Genomic DNA, 16,038 nt, shown 5'->3' with positions numbered 1-16,038 from the left:
TGGTCCCCGTCAACCGCTTATGACTTGAGCTTCTCGGTCAGCTCGGGCACCTTCTCGAACAGGTCGCCCACCAGGCCAACATCGGCCACCTGGAAGATGGGTGCCTCGGCATCCTTGTTGATGGCCGCAATGACTTTGCTGTCCTTCATGCCCGCCAGATGCTGGATCGCACCCGAGATGCCGACCGCCATGTACAGCTGCGGCGCCACCACTTTGCCGGTCTGGCCGACCTGCAGGCTGTTGTCGGCGTAGCCGCTGTCGACGGCCGCGCGCGACGCACCCACAGCGGCGCCGATCGCGTCGGCCAGCGGCAGCATGATCTTGTCAAACTCCTCCTTGGACTTGAGGCCGCGGCCACCCGACACAATTTTGCCGGCGGTCGCCAGGTCGGGGCGGTCGGACGTGGCCAGGTCCTCGGAGAGCCACTCGGTCGGGGCCTCGGCCTTGGGGTCGACGCCCTCCTCGACGGCGGCGCTGCCGCTGCCGGCCGTGGCCTCGGAGGCCGGGAAGGCGGTGCCGCGGATGGTCAGGAGCTTGATGGGGTCGGTCGACTCGACGGTGGCAATGGCGTTGCCGGCGTAGATGGGGCGGACAAACGTCGAGTCGCTCTCGACGCTGGTGACGTCGGACACGGGCTGGACGTCGAGCAGGGCGGCGACGCGGGGGATCAGGTTCTTGCCAAAGGCCGTGTGGCCCGCCAGCACGTGCGTGTAGCCGCCCTTCTTGATGTTCTCGGCCAACAGCGGCGCGTAGTTCTCGGGCAGGCCCTTGTCGTAGGCGGCGCTGTCGACAACGACGACCTTCTCGAGGCCGTCGATCTTGGCCACCTCGTCGGCGACCGCCTTGACGCCGCTGCCAGCCACAAAGGCGTGCACGGAGCCGCCCAGCTTCTTGGCCGCCGTGACCGCGCTCAGCGAGCCGCTGTTCAGCTGGCCGTTGCGCTGCTCGAGGATGGCGAGAGACGACAGCAGACGGGCGAGGCTGGCGCTTTGCAGTTGTTGCCGAGCCGGGCCAGCGACGGCCCTCCGGACAGTAGACAGCATTGTGGTGGTGGCGGGTGGCCGGTGGAGGGCTTGTTGGGAAAGGGACGACGGTCGAGGAAACGGCAGGGAGCCTGAGAATCCGGTGAAAAGAAAGAGGCGTGCGTTGCAGAGTCCAATTGGCCTGCGTGGGGATGGATCGCGAGGTGAGGAAAAGCGGCTCCAAAAACGCGGGCTCGAAAATCCGACGACGGCTATGAGCGAGAGTGTGAGCACCTGCCCCAGCGGAGAACAAGCTGTAGGCGTGGAGGGGCAGGCGCCACTGTCTTGCCGGCTGGAAGCGGCCCGAGGTTGAGAGACTGAGTGCCCCGTTTTTCGGAGACTCACGCGAACACCAGCGCGTGCTGTGTCATGTGATGATTCCGCTTAGGTAATAAGAGTGCCTTCCTTCAACATGCCTCAGGCACCCAGGCAGAAACAGCTGCCGCGCGCCTTCCTAGCTTGCCAGTTTTTCTGCTCCTGCCCCAAACGCGACACCCCCCAGCAATCAAATCATAATCCCCATTTGGCAGCAGCGTCCACCCCTTGGAACTCTTTCGCAAATCCACCACCAAATTTCCAGGCGCGAATTTCAAAGGGCGAATCGACCACCGCGATCACGAACCCCCATCGATTCTCGTGGAGCATCATCGCGTCTCGCAACGACCCCAGAGACTGCCCACGCTAGCAACTCGGCGGAACCAGCCTCTGTCCTTTTTGTGCTATTTTTTGTCGTTGTTGCTGATCGGTCCAACTCGCCGACGTTTACGCAGCTGTTGGTCTGTTGGCTTTTTTCGCCTTGTTTTCGACCATCTTTTTTTTTTTCATTTTCCAACTGCCCAACACTCCCCCTGGGCTTACGCATCACGTCGACCATCGCGCTCCATTGTGACCTTTCGATTGACGCGCGACTCGTTTCCTCCGACTCGCATCCGCGCATCTCATCACGGCTCTTCACGGCCGTCTGGAATTGACCTCAGAGCACCCCTTTTTCTTTCATCACAATCACTTTCATCACACACGCCACAATGGATGAGGATACCGTCAACTTCGGCAGCCCTGCCAACGCCGGAACACCATCCAGCAACCCGCCTGTCGCGGCACCACCCGCAGACGAGCCATCGACAACTGCCCCCGAAGGTACGACGTGTGAGAGGACTACTTTAACATTGTGAATGACAGAAGACGCGGAATGGCGCGTTGATTAGCGGTCGATTGAACCCAGGAACGAATGCTAACATACGGGTTTCCTCTCTTTAGATGTTCACATGGGCGACGGGGATGCCGCGGACACACAAGATGCACCCAGCACAACAGAACCAGCCATCAAGGAGGACAGCGCCACACCCGCCGTAGCAGGCCTTTCCGACAGCGCACTCAATGCGTCCGAGGCACCAGCAGCCGCGACGGGCGGCGCCGAGGACGAGGAAATGGGCGACGCAGCCAACGGCGGCTCGGCAGACGCGACAGCAGCACAAGCGTCGGGCGACGCGGCTGAAGACACCAAGGTTGATGTGACGGCCGGCGACAACGGCACACCGGCAGCGGCAGCTGGCGAGGGTGCGGCGGAGGCAACGGGCGAGGCGTCGGGCGAGGCGGACGGCGCTGCCGAGGGCGCTGCTGCCGAGGGCGAGGACGGCGCTGCCAGCACCACCAAGTCCAAGGAGACGGTCGAGAACGCTGCGCGCGAGCACCTCATTACGCAGACGCACGCCATCATCCTCCCCAGCTACAGCACCTGGTTCGACATGAACAAGATTCACAACATTGAGCGGAAAGCCCTGCCCGAGTTCTTCAACAGCCGCAACCGCAGCAAGACCCCGCACGTCTACAAGGACTACCGCGATTTCATGATCAACACCTACCGCCTCAACCCCGTCGAGTACCTGACCGTCACCGCCTGCCGTCGCAACCTGGCAGGCGACGTCTGCGCCATCATGCGCGTGCACGCCTTCCTCGAGCAGTGGGGCCTCATCAACTACCAGGTCGACTACGAGCAGCGCCCGTCCCATGTCGGCCCTCCCTTCACCGGCCACTTCAAGATCATTGCCGACACGCCGCGCGGTCTGCAGCCATGGCAGCCTGCTGCCGATCCCGTCATCGTCGGCGGCAAGAAGCACGGCGACACCGACGCACGCGCCGCCACGGGCGTTGCGCCCAAGTCGGAGCTGAACCTCGAGGTCGGCCGCAACATCTACGAGGCCAACGCGCGCGGCGCCAAGGTCTCCGGTGCCAGCGGCACTGCCGCCGCCGCGTCTGCGGCAGCCAAGACGGAGGCCAAGACGAACGGGGAGGCACCGCACGCTGCCGGTGCAACGACGAACGGCACACAGAACGGCACCCCCGCACCGGGCGCATCATCGGCATCCGCTGCTGCTGCCGCCGCCGAAGAGCTGACCAAGAAGCCGAGTGTCAAGGTCAACTGCCACCTGTGCGGCATCGACTGCACCCGCATCTACTACCACAACCCCCAGGCCGAGGGCAACCCGCGCGCCCAGTACGACCTGTGCCCCAGCTGCTACCTCGAAGGCCGCATGGCGGGCAACCAGACCAGCGCGCAGTATCTGCGCATGGAGAACCCCACGTACTCGTCTGTCCTCGACCGCGACGCGCCCTGGAGCGATGCCGAGCTGGTGCGCCTGCTCGAGGCCATTGAGCGCTTCGACGACGACTGGGGCCAAGTGGCCGACCACGTGGGCACGCGCACGCGCGAGGAGTGTGTTTTGCAGTTCCTGCAGCTGGACATTGAGTCCAAGTACCTGGACTCCGAGGTCACGGAGCAGGCCCCCGTGGGCCTGTCGATCCTGGGCGGCGGCGGCGGCCGTCTGCCCTTCAACCAGGCCGACAACCCTGTCATGTCGGTGATTGGTTTCCTGGCCAGCCTGGCGGACCCGGCCAGCACGGCGGCGGCGGCCAACAAGTCGCTGGACGAGCTGAAGCGCGGCCTGCAGAAGAAACTGGAAGCTGGCGGCGAGGAGGCGGCATCGGACGACAAGGACAAGGACAGCAAGGACAAGGCGGCCACGGCCGGTACGGACGGCCGCAACGACGATGATGCCATGGATGTGGACGGCACGCGGTCGACCGACGTGTCCCTGACGACCAAGACGACCACCACGACGACCACCACAACCACGACGACGTTGAGCAGCGCACAGCAGAACCTGGCCAACCTGCCGCTGGCGTCCATTGGCGCGCGGTCGGGCGGCCTGGCGTCCCACGAGGAGCGCGAGATGACCCGCCTCGTGTCGGCCGCCGTCAACGTCACCCTGCAGAAGATGGAGCTCAAGCTCAAGTACTTCAACGAGATGGAGGCCGTCCTGCAGGCCGAGCGCCGCGAGCTCGAGCGCGCGCGCCAGCAGCTGTTCCTCGACCGCCTGTCGTTCAAGCGCCGCGTGCGCGAGGTCCAGGAAAACCTCAAGACCGCCGCCGCCACCGGCGGCGACCAGGGCCTGCGCTTGGCCCAGGACGCCCTCGTCGACGGCCCGCGCCTGGCTTTCCCGCCGGCCACGCCGGCCGGTGGTGTGCAGCCCCTGAGCGCCACGCCCGGTGCGGCACGGAGTCTGGAGCTGTAACGCGTCTGGGTTGTGTGTGGCGAAACGATCGATGCGACGTCCCGAGTCGGGCGTCCGCAGACAGGGCGTAATGCCGTTGTACGCGCGGAGATGATTTGGAGAGGCCAATCCAAGCCATGGGGGTCGGGGACCGAACCGTGAGGAGTCCGAGGAGTGGGGGGGGCCGACAGGGAGTGTCTTGTCTGTATTTTTTTTTTTATTTTTACCTTTCCCTGTTGTTCTTTTTACTATGTGTGGCTTGTATCTTACTCTTTTGTTGTCAGGGTGCCATGGGACAATTGCTCTGTTATCGTACTATTGGTTCTATTTCTCTTTCTTATTGTTTTTTTTTTTTGCTTTGCGCTGGGAAGGAAGAATGTCAAACCCAAAAACAACAAAAATCTTACAGCAAAAGAATGGTAGAGCATTGGAAGCTCTTATTCTCGTCGGGGAGTCTTGTATCTTAGGCGGGAGAGACATTGGCGTTTTATATATCTGTCACAACTAGTTATCATTTTCTTTTATGTCCTATTATTTGCCGTCCCGTAACTTCGCTTTTTTCGTTTGAGCAATTCGTATTAAATTCACATTTTACTGTGACTACTCTTGGATGTACTTCTGGAATTCCTACTACTGGAATATTATCTGTTTATTATGTTTCATTATTTTCGATATTTATGTATTTTTTCAAATGTGTTTTATTTTTTTTTTTTTAAAAAAAAAACCCAATCGTGTAACAAGACATTACGTGCAACTAAATTGAATTTTCAAAACAATCTATCCAAGCCATATGTACAAAATAAAGGAAACCCTTTTTTATCCGAAACAAGTCGCAACATTTGCTTTTTCCATGATAAAAAGAGACCAAACATCAGCATCTCTACACCATCTATCACTCTCATTCGTCGCTGGTAGCGATTCTGTACTTGTCTTTTTTCGTCTTATTATAATTTGACTGGTCCGCCCGCCGTTTTACAGCTTGGCCTTGGTCTCGAGCGAGGGCGTCAGCAGGTCACGGATGTCGTTGGCGGCCTCGTTGAGGTAGAAGCTCATGCGGTCGCTGCCGAGGCCCTTGGAGACAATGTTGAAGTTGAGGCTGTTTTCGTTGATCATGTAGGCAATGCCGAAGCCCTCGTCGACGACCTGGGACCAGCCGTAGCCGTTGAAGTACTCGGAGCTCAGCTGGCTCGTGGACAGGAACCACTTGCTCGAGTAGGCAAAGGCCGGGTCGGCGTAGATGGCGGGGACGGGCTCGTTGGGGTCGAGCAGCTTGCGCAGACCGAACAGGTGACGGTCGACGCCGTAGCCATCGAGAGCGGCCGAGATGTACTCGATGTGGGAGGCAGCTGCCTCGCGGAACAGCTTCTCCTTGGTGGCAGCGTCGGCGCTGTCGTCGCCCATGGCCTTGCAGAAGGCGACGGAGGCCTCCGAAACAGAACGGCAGGTCTCGGTGCGGCCGAGCTGGAAGAAGCGCGTGGCGGCAGACTCGTAGGTAGGGCGGTTCAGGCCGTACATCTTGAAGTAGGCCAGCTGGATGACCATCTGGACGTAGGCGTCGGGCGAGACCTTGAACTTCTTGATGAGGCCCTTGCCATAGCCCTGGTAGGACTGGACGGCCAGCTCGTGGCGGCCGATGATGTCGCGGAAGTGCTCGCCGGCGGCGGCGACGGTCTTGGCAAGCTCCGCGTTGACCTTGAACTCGACAGGGGTGGGCTCGGGCAGGTTGGCGCGGACGCTCGGGTTGTCAAAGTCGAGCTTGTTCTTGAAGATGGCGTCGTTGACCCAGTCGTTGAGGCGGTGGGTGGGGGTGCCGTCCATCATGCTGTGCTCGCCCATGAAGCCCGAGGTGCCGTTGTCGCAGACAATGAACTGCAGGGGCTTGTCGAACCAACGGTTCGAGCCGTTGCCGTGCCAGTACTGGTGGGCGCGCTCCTCAAAGGTGACGGGGGCGGCCTCGTCGAGGCAGACCAGGAACGAGGCCGAGTCAATAGCAGCCAGGGACTCGGCGTTGACGGGGGAGGATGCGGCGAGGGCCTTGCGGGCATCGGCCCAGACATCGCGGTTCTCGGTGGTCAGGAAGCCGACCGGGGCAGCGGGCTCCGAGGCAGCGTTGGCGGCGGCGGCGGACAGCTCGTAGACGCGGCGGAACTGGGCCTCGAGCTCGCTTGTGTTGAGCTGGCGGCCGTCCACCTCGTGGAGGACCTTGTAGAAGCGGTTGTTGCGGACAACGACAATGTGCTTGTGGTTGGCCGGGTTGTGCTTTTCGGCGTGGTCCTTGGGGTGGGCAGGGATGCGGCCGCAGTTGAACATCCACTTGTAGCTGTCCATGCAGATGGGGACGCCCTTCATGTACTCGGGCTCCAGGGTGCCCTGGTCGACCATCTTCTTGAACGCGAGGGCGGCAGTGGTGATGGCGGCAGCGCGCTTCGAGGGGTCGCGGCGGCGGCGGTCGTCGCGGTGGGAGTAAAAGTAGGAGACGTAGGGAACGACGGGGTCACGGTAGGCCAGGTAGGCGGCGTCGTTCCACCACTCGTACAGCCAGTTCTTGGTCTTGGGGTCCGCGCGGCGCGCAAGCAGCTTCTCCTGCAGGCGCTGGCCGACACCGCCGGGGCGGATGAACTCCTGGACGGCGGCCTCGCTCTTGGCGACGTCCTCGGCCGGGTAGAGGGCCTTGAGAGACTTGACATAGCGGGCTGCGGTCTGCTCGAGGGTGGGGACAGGCAGGCGCGGCAGGGACTCCTGGAAGCGCAGCATGGGGCCCTTGGACGTGTCCTCGACATAGCCTGGGCGGGAGTTAGTACGGACACCGGCAAAACCCATCACAACTTGGGCCGGAAGCCGGCCGAGTCTCTCCTCAAACGAGGATCACAAGACTGGCTGCCAAAACTCAAAACGCACCCTTGGGCAGCGCCTTCTTGGTGCTGTTGTTTCTCTTGGCGGGGGCCATTGTGAATCCGGTCTGTAGAGAGAAACGTTAGCGCAGGCCAGATTGCAGGACCACGGGCTTTTGAGCTTGGTGCGCACAACAGCGGGTGCAAGTCGTCACATGCGCTCTTTAGCCAGAAGCATCCAAAGAATGAAGAAAGCAGAAACTCACAAGCTGCGTCCTCAAGTAACTGCTGGTGCTGGTGCTTGTACTTCTTAGCACAGACGACCTTGCCTCAGCTCGTGCGACTGCTGCAAACATCCCAAACAAGTTGTAGGAGACGGGGATGAGCGGCGGGTGACGTTTGGCTTGTGAAAGGGGCAGAAACGAAGAGGAAGAGAGGAAGAAAGGAAGTGGAAAGAAGGCCCTGTGACGCGATGCGTGCTGGGTTTTGTTTTTTTCTTTGTGGCAATCTCGGGATGGGAAAGAGCGAGCCTAATGAGTTTAATTTGGTTCTTGCTGTCAAGACGGGGGACCTGGGGTTCGTTGCTTGGAGGTTTTGGAGTTTGGCCCTTGGTTCTTTCTTCTTTCGTGCCTGTGGAGGGTGGGTTGTGTAGCGGAGTCGTCCGATGGGGGGATCGCCGAGGTGCTTTTCGGGAAAGAGCAAGTGTCTTGCGTGCGGGCAGGTCCTGCCCAGTCGAGCGCGTGAAAGGGAAGTCACGCAGGGAAGGAACAGCGCCAGCGACACGGGCGGTTCTTACCTCATAGGGGGCGACTCTCCCCACTCCCCACCAAAAAATCACCGAGCTGGGGAATTGTGGCTTTTCCATGTGCCGACAGGTGCAACAAACGTGCTGACCGAGCTGTGGACGAGCTGTGGAATACAAAAAATGCAAGTTCCCCAATCGCATAGCAACGAAACGAACGACCAGCAGCCACAATGCGTCGTACGTTGAAATGCGAAAATGCAAATGGACCGCCAACAGTACAAAAAGGGCAGCCGAATTTCGCGTCGATCGCGCCTTCCCTTTCGTCAGCGCGCGAATTGACCACCGGGTCGGCTTCAGGGCAGGAGCGAACAATGCATCAACTTTCTGTAGGAGCGGTGGCGCGCAAAGAACACTACAAGAGAAAACAGAGGAAACAGCCATCGGCACCGCAATCCATAATGAGCAGGAGGGTGCGAGGTAGATGCCACTCAATGTGTCGGCCGTGGGCAAAGAAGATGGATGGATCCGGCCTTCCATTGAGCCGAGGTAGGAAGGCGTTTGCCGCGCCGCCAGGTGACAGGAGACCACCTGCTAACACGGCTGCGACCAAAATAAAAATGGAGACGCCTCGCCTCTTTCCCCCAAGTCCGCGGCCCATAATACCCACTAGAGCCCCCACAGTAAGTAAGTTACGTTAGACTCTGGACGACATGCGACATATTTCTGACTGGAAACGTGGAAACGTCTATGCGGCCACGGTTTTTCTGTGGACGTTTTGAGTTTAAAAAGGATCCTGTTGTGCGAGTGGATATGAATTTGTTTCTTTGAGATTATAATGTAGGACATTTGCAATGAAGCAGCTGGAATAGTCGTCCGCCAATGGTAATGGGACAATGGAGATATGGAAGCGCTGAGGGCATTGCAACGTTGACACCAGCTTAAAATTTGAAGACTGTGAGATTTTGCGGACGGAAGGGACTTTTCATCGCCCGAAAGCGCGCAACTGTTGGGCTGATGGCAGGTGTCGTCAAGGACAGACTCGGTGATATCTTGCCGTTGTGGGATAATGCCGCATTCGCGATACGGCACTGAGTGGCATACGATATGCGGTAATCGGGATAAGAGGCAGCCAGATGGCACATTCACATTTCATCTGCAATCTTGACTGAACTGCCCTTTTTGAAATATGCATATGCTGACATTTGCCTGGAATCGATGTGCTTGCCGATGCAATACCCTCTCCCTCGATGACGGAGATGGGTTGTGCAAAGCATTGAGAGTATAACAGCAGACACAAGCACAACGCACAGACGCCCGCATATGTGTACGAATAGATGCTGTCTCAAAGCCATGATATTTGGGGCGTTTGTTTACTTTGCTCCTTCCTCCCTTTCTTTGTAGACGTGAGGCTGGCCAAGTTTGTCATGGGGAAGGTGCAGATCAAGCCACTGTGGTTGGGCAGGCGCTAAGAAAACGCACTAAGTGCGCTTCAACGACAGCCTCGCCATTTACTACTACACACATCACTCTCGATCAAGCACGCACCAATTGCCCACGTGCCTCTTTTTTTGGGATCAATCGCACCCATCTACGTCGAGAGAACACTCACGCGACAATCAGCATGGAGGACCAAGTGAGCCGACTGGTGGACAAGGTCTGGGATCGGTACCTCCGGACGCCGCCTGACCAGCGTGTGCGTGAGTCTCTCTTGATTCTTGGGTCTTGCATGGCGGGTGGGTGGAGATAATCTCGTAGACTTGGGCAAATGCTAACCAGGTTTTACCTTTGCCGTCGTTTAGTGATTGCCATTGGCGGCATTCCTGGCTCTGGTGCGTTTCGGTGCCCCTCTTGATATCTTTGCCGTGCGCGATGTTCCTGACACTGGTCACAGGGAAAACATCCTTGGCCCGCGCCGTTGCTGCGGCCATCAACCAGAAGCACGCGGAGCAGGCTGGGGTCTCTGGGCCGGTTGGTACGGCGAAGCCAACCGAGCCGGTCGCCACGGCCGTGCCCATGGACGGCTTCCATCTCACCCGTGCGCAACTTTCCGCCATGCCCGACCCCGTCCGTGCCCACGCCCGCCGCGGTGCCGAATTTACGTTCGACGGCGCCGCATTTCTGGCGCTGGTGGAACGCCTGCGGGCACCCATCGAGGAACCGGACACGTCCGGGTCCGTGGCCACCGTCCTGGCCCCCTCGTTTGACCACGCCATCAAGGACCCCGTCGCCGACGCCATTGCCATTGGCCCGCGCCAGCGCATCGTCCTCTTCGAGGGCAATTACGTCTGTCTCGACAAGGAGCCCTGGCGCACCGCGTCCGACGCCCAGCACATGGACGAGCGCTGGTTTGTGGATGTGGACTTTGCCGTGGCGCGCGCCCGGCTGATCCAGCGGCATATCGCGGCGGGCCTTGCGGCGGACGCCGAAGCGGCAGCAGCGCGGGCCGACGAGAACGACCTCGTCAATGGCGCCGAGATTGTGGCTGGACGGGTGGCGACGATTGACGAGACGATTGTCAGCCGAGAGGACGCCTCGTGGTCATGAAAGACGGTGAGTCTGGAGCAGCACGTTTAACATTCTAAAACTGAGAAGACGTACAAACAGGCAAGATACGATCAAGTGGGGACTCCGGCGATGTAGTCTCTTGTCCGGAGAACGCTGACATGCATCGGAGCTGCCACTTGACGAAATGACTCCAGCACCCGATCTGCTTGCTTGCCGTTCCTGTGTCAGTGTGCGGAGAAATCCGTCTTACCCTTATCCGTGATTTAGCTTTCCGTGCCTTGGCTTCGAGTGATTCGTTGTTCCTATCCTCCGTTCCATGTTTTGATTACATGGTCATGGTACATGAAACGAAATAAACGTAAACAAATCATCGACAGGACCATGATATTTCCAAGACGTATGCATGCAACGGTACATTTAATGTAGATTCGGTGCACGTCACATTGTGATCAGCCCTCCCCCAGATGCACTATGGTGCGAGCGTTGGGGCAAGTCCGGATCTTTATTGCACAGCGCCGTAAGGAATGGAGATAGATTCAAAGAAGAAGGTGCAAGACGGCACTTCACGTATGGTCAAGCTGACACCACGAACGGAACCTTTCTCATTAGGAGTCACATCGACACACCTAGGAGGTGGAGCGGCATAGTATGGCGAGTGGATGTAAATAAAACAATAAATATATACGTCCGTAGTCCGGGCAGTTCCAGGTTTCACAAGGTTTCTCATTTGTTGTTGCATCCTTTATCTGATGATGTTTAAGCTTAAACATTGGAGACATCGAAAGAAAGAGAGGGGTGTGCCGGTGGTGGTGGAGGTGTTGAAGAACAAGAAACAGAAGCCAAGGACGCCGAGTAAGGCCTAGACTCGAGAATTCATATATTGCAAGGGTAATTTCACAGCCCAGAAGCCCACACTATCATGACTTGTCAACAAAATCGAATAGAGTTGGACGCCAAGTCAATACGACGACTCAATGCCGAGGGTCCTAAAACAACAGAAGAAGGAAAAAGGCATTATCGAGCGGTATTTGTTGATTTCTTGGTGTCGTAAACCCGGTTTGAAGAGTAAATCCAGGGTGTTTTAAGGTGAGACCCGGGCTGGACTGTATATCGTGCCTGTGCCCTCGGCAGTCTACTAATGTAGAACATGGCCCGACTGTATTTGGCTACTATGTTTGAACCTTGCAAGTCCTTTGCATGTATTTATCGTCGTTGTAAATAAAGTTGTTGTAAATAAAATGTGTCCAGGAACATATTGGAAATTCATAAACCAAATGCGGGTTTCCTAATTGCATAGCTACATACGCCCCCTGGCCTTTTGATGGGCTTACTGCCTCAAATTTCTTGCTAGAAACTCCTCTTTTTGTTTAATGTTTGTACTCCGATTCTTTTCCCAAGCTCTCTTTTCTGCATGGTTCATTTATGCTCTTTCGTCTGTCCTTACTCCTTTGGTCTTCGTCGACAAAGGAAGTCTCCGTCTTACGAACGCCTCCTGTGTATATCTAACCGGTCCCCTACTCAGTAATTACCACTCGCTTTCATTCACTCCCCAAACACACACATTAAAAAACGAGCAGCCGAACCCCTGTCTGCTGTCAGGCAGATCCAATGCCAAATAGGTAAAAAGCTTACTCGGCGGGACGCCCTGCGACATTACCCAATTAGGAAAGACTGTCGAAAACGCACCTATGTAAACGCATCCCCTGTCCCACACACATTCTCAAATACATTGCGCCCTATCCCCCGCAATCTTCCTTGTGCCCCACGGCCGCTGCAGCTGGGGGTTGTCGTAGAGCATCTCTCCCGCCGCCTCGATGCTTTTTGCAAACCGTCTTTTGTATCTGTTGTGTTGTGTTATGGTGCTTGTCTGCGGTGGCTGCCTTATTGAGTCTATTACCAAGAGTTTTATTTATCTCCTTTCCTCAATCATCCCTGTTTCATGGCCCTTTCGCCCGCTGATGATCATTGGAGAAATCTGTTTCAACATATACGGTTCTAGCTTTTGCTGTTTTGATATAATGTAGCGACTTATCCCACGTTCTTCCCATTTCTTGAGACAGCTTGGCGTCTTTCATAAACCTGTCCGTCCATGTTAAGAGAGGTGAGGTAGCCCGCAATGGCCCTATCATAAGGACCTTCACAGCCCTGTTCGATAGATTTGGCTTTCCAATTTATTACTTGGGCACTCACTGTGCATCGTCTCTGTGCAACTCGTTTTATTTTTATTTTTATTTTATTTTTTGGTTTGCTCGCAGTTCATCTAGAAGACCGCCCTCCCTTGCTGTGGCTCTCGGTATACCCCCTCCTGGAAGGTGTTGATGGCCCGCTTTTGTTCATCACAGGTCTTCGTCTAGTAGATTGCTCTATCGCCCAGATTGCGACTGATGTCTTGGCTTTCCGTCCCGCCCTTGTCCCTTTGTCGTGCACTGGCCATCCGCAGCTCCTGCTTCTGGTTCTGAATGCACTCTAATCCTTCAAACCGCGTTCCCGTTTTCTTCTTTCCTTGTGGCCCTCGTGCACTTTACACTCTCTGCAGCCCAATTTCAAGATGCGCCTCCCGCACCTGGCTTCTGCAACTTTAATTCCCCGAGTGGCAAAGCCGCGCTGACTCAAAGTAAGACCCTTCTTACAGATCACAGGGAACTGGGGGGTGAGGCATTAGGGTGGACGGTGACGGACACAAAAACGGGAGCACGAGCCAGTTGTGCCGTCACCTGCGAACGGTGGGGCGTAATTTTGTTTCCATTTTGGCAGGCCGCTGCGGCCGTCGCGGCTCTCGGGACGGCCATTTCGTCCCTCTTTGTGCATCAGAAGCATTTTCTTCTGTCGTTTTTGACAGCTTTTTCTTTGCTGGTTGTGGTCCGATTGTTGTAGTTGCTATTTGTTCGGAGGGTTGTGTATGCCAGCGCCGATATGTACGTCGTCGGCCCATGTTTCCTGTCGCGAATCAAATATAGCCAGAATGACAAAAAATGGGGAACAACCAGACTTTGCTGTTTCGACGGCGTGTTTTGCAATACAACACTGTGGGAAGGTGTCTTAAGAAAGCAGTCCAACACAAAATATACGCCGCATGTTGCGCTCTCTTGGCTCGGCAGAGCGCTCCGCCGGATCTTGCTCCAGGGGATCGATGGTCGTGTTAAGAGTCTTAACTGGCACATGATTGTCTGTCGGGCTTGCCCATCCGAACTCACGGCAGTCCAGCGCCTCAATGGGGCTCGTATGCTACTGTCGTATCCGGCAAGACGGACGCATGGCGGCGACGCAAACAGAAAAGGCGTGTCAGTGGTACTCAGTAAACGCAGATCCTGGTTTCAAGGTGGTCTACCGCAGTAACATTACCTGGTACGCTCACGGAAAGACAAGCCTCGTAGCCGTTGTTGGTTGTTTGTGTTGCATCCAGATCTCTTGTCTATCTCGATTTTAGGTCGCATCCATGCTCATTTTCGTTGTCTTGTTCCGGCGTCCACATTTCTGCTTCTGCTCCTTTACCGGTCCACGAGAGGTCCGTTTTCTTTGCGTCATTTTTACCACTCGCTGGTTTTGTTTTTCCCTACTCGTTAGTTGGACGTCTCGTCTATATGTTTGGCAGTGGCAGGCTCCCTCCCCAAGCGAGGTTGACTTGCCTTTCCTAGCCCGCAGGTCTCAATATCGATGCCGGCCCTGCAACTTGCAGCGAGCTGTATTTCTGCACATGCCGTTTGTTTTTGGTCAACATAATTAAGTGTGATCATTTTAATTTGTTAATCTGCCCATTTTGCGGGGGGACATGACAATATAGGGGCGAGCAAGGCTGTTGCGGCACACAATGGAATCACAGGTTTTGGCGGCTTTTAATGACCGGGGGCTACGGTGGTGGCAAAGGCGTGAGGAGTAACAAACCTGGAGGAACCTCTAAACTCGAGTGTGGCGTAGATGATCTGACGGCAAAAAACAAAAAAGAGAAGTGCCGACGAAGGGATCGTCAATTGTGTTTGAGTTCCAAAATAAAAGTAAACAACCTTGAAAAGCAGCCACCATGTCGATTATGTGCGTAGAGAGAGATGCGAACAAGCCGTCTATACCAAGTAGAAGAGGCGAATAAGTAGCTCGTATGTAGACAAAGGGGGGTGGGAATATCTCGGGGCGAGTGTATTGTTGTGATGTGAGACGTGGAAAAATGGAGGAAGAACGGGAGTTGAGAACTCCTCTATGAAAACCGGAGATGCACAGAAAAAGTGGCATATCTGATGTAGAAAGAGCAGGAACATACGGCGTACAGTAATGGGGCACTGGGTGTGCCTTCGGCAATAGTATATGATTGTTGCAAGAGGCGGAAAGCACGTCCGTCTCATGGCTTCTTTCTCGGGCACAAGATGCACTTTCCTGTACGACAGATACATACCACATCTGGACTGCGCAGCGCTCCTTCCATTTTAGGCTTCTCACGCCGCATGTGCAATTCTTTCCGTTTTCACTCGGTTAACCAACTGCTGCAGGCTCGTCTTCGCTTACTGTCCCAAGATCAGGTGAGCATGTCACGGTGCCAGATGCATGCATGCAAGGAAGGGGCGAAGGGCTCAACTTCCCCAGCATCTGTGTCGCAGTTTCCTCTTCCACTCGTCTTCTTGCCGTTTATGTAAAATGGGCTACTTCTTATTGTTGCATGCTGTTTGTAGTTCGCACCTGTCTGTTGCTCCTTCTTCAACATGGTAGTGGCAATTCCATTTTAGGAGGTTTATCCATATTGCTCTTTCCAATCAAAAATACGACGTTCTTTCCTTACCCAGCCAATCAGATCACCTGCGCAATGGCAAGCACGATGCCGACCAATGATTTCCCTGATCTCTCCGCTTTGTTGCAACCTCCTGACCTTGTCAACAACCTGTCACAATGAGCCTCCCATCGTCTCTGCTACCGTCTGTTTGTATTCTTCGTTTGTCCATTTTCATTTATTTACCACTATATCTTGCCGTCGTTGTCATCGCTGACACTATCAACGTTGGCCAAGACCCTACGGTATTGCTTTGATTGACCTCCCTACCTCGTACTGCTCTTCTCTCATTCTCTCTGTCTTTATTTCGACACCTGTGTCCTTTCACTGATTGCTGTTCCTGTTTCTTGTTTTTGTTAGCTTTTAAACTCAAAGGCTTCTGAAACCTACCCACCGCCATCTGCTGCGATGACCAGATTGGGCATCCATCGAAACAGGAAGATGCCATTCCGCGCGAACCAACCAGGAATGAACATCGCGCATGGGAACAGCATCTGAGCGCGGAGAATATTCTCATGCCGCCTAAAAGCAATACCAATATGGTGAGGAAGGTGACAACGGTGTGGTGGTCTGCATGGGCCGTGGATGGTAAATGGTGAGGAAGATTGAAGGACTGGGCACGAAAGTTTTG

General features: G+C 55.9%; 4 protein-coding genes across 4 annotated transcripts; 2 read left to right on the top strand and 2 right to left on the bottom strand.

The window, feature by feature from the left end:
* Positions 1–17: 17 nt before the first annotated feature.
* Positions 18–1,043, bottom strand: SPSK_09535 (electron transfer flavoprotein alpha subunit; the record flags this gene model as incomplete). The annotated part of the gene is made up of 1 exon (XM_016736107.1): positions 18–1,043. One exon carries the CDS (start codon positions 1,041–1,043, stop codon positions 18–20), a length of 1,026 nt encoding a protein of 341 aa, XP_016587378.1.
* A 1,004-nt stretch (positions 1,044–2,047) lies between these two features.
* Positions 2,048–4,594, top strand: SPSK_08577 (uncharacterized protein; the record flags this gene model as incomplete). Its single annotated transcript, XM_016735170.1, has 2 exons — positions 2,048–2,159; positions 2,280–4,594. The coding sequence occupies 2 exons, from the start codon at positions 2,048–2,050 to the stop codon at positions 4,592–4,594; spliced, it is 2,427 nt and encodes an 808-aa protein (XP_016587377.1).
* Positions 4,595–5,545: 951 nt separating this feature from the next.
* Positions 5,546–7,520, bottom strand: SPSK_08812 (carnitine O-acetyltransferase; the record flags this gene model as incomplete). Its single annotated transcript, XM_016735399.1, has 2 exons — positions 5,546–7,356; positions 7,472–7,520. The coding sequence occupies 2 exons, from the start codon at positions 7,518–7,520 to the stop codon at positions 5,546–5,548; spliced, it is 1,860 nt and encodes a 619-aa protein (XP_016587376.1).
* Positions 7,521–9,770: 2,250 nt separating this feature from the next.
* On the top strand, positions 9,771–10,693 carry SPSK_09632 (uncharacterized protein; the record flags this gene model as incomplete). Its single annotated transcript, XM_016736204.1, has 3 exons — positions 9,771–9,846; positions 9,949–9,978; positions 10,041–10,693. 3 exons carry the CDS (start codon positions 9,771–9,773, stop codon positions 10,691–10,693), a joined length of 759 nt encoding a protein of 252 aa, XP_016587375.1.
* Positions 10,694–16,038: the final 5,345 nt, after the last annotated feature.

This window comes from Sporothrix schenckii (assembly GCF_000961545.1).
Source record: "Sporothrix schenckii 1099-18 chromosome Unknown Cont44, whole genome shotgun sequence".
Classification (NCBI taxonomy): Eukaryota; Fungi; Ascomycota; class Sordariomycetes; order Ophiostomatales; family Ophiostomataceae; genus Sporothrix; species Sporothrix schenckii.
The sequence above is the reverse complement of the archived record's forward strand: the minus strand, read 5'-3'. Positions and strand labels throughout refer to the sequence as shown.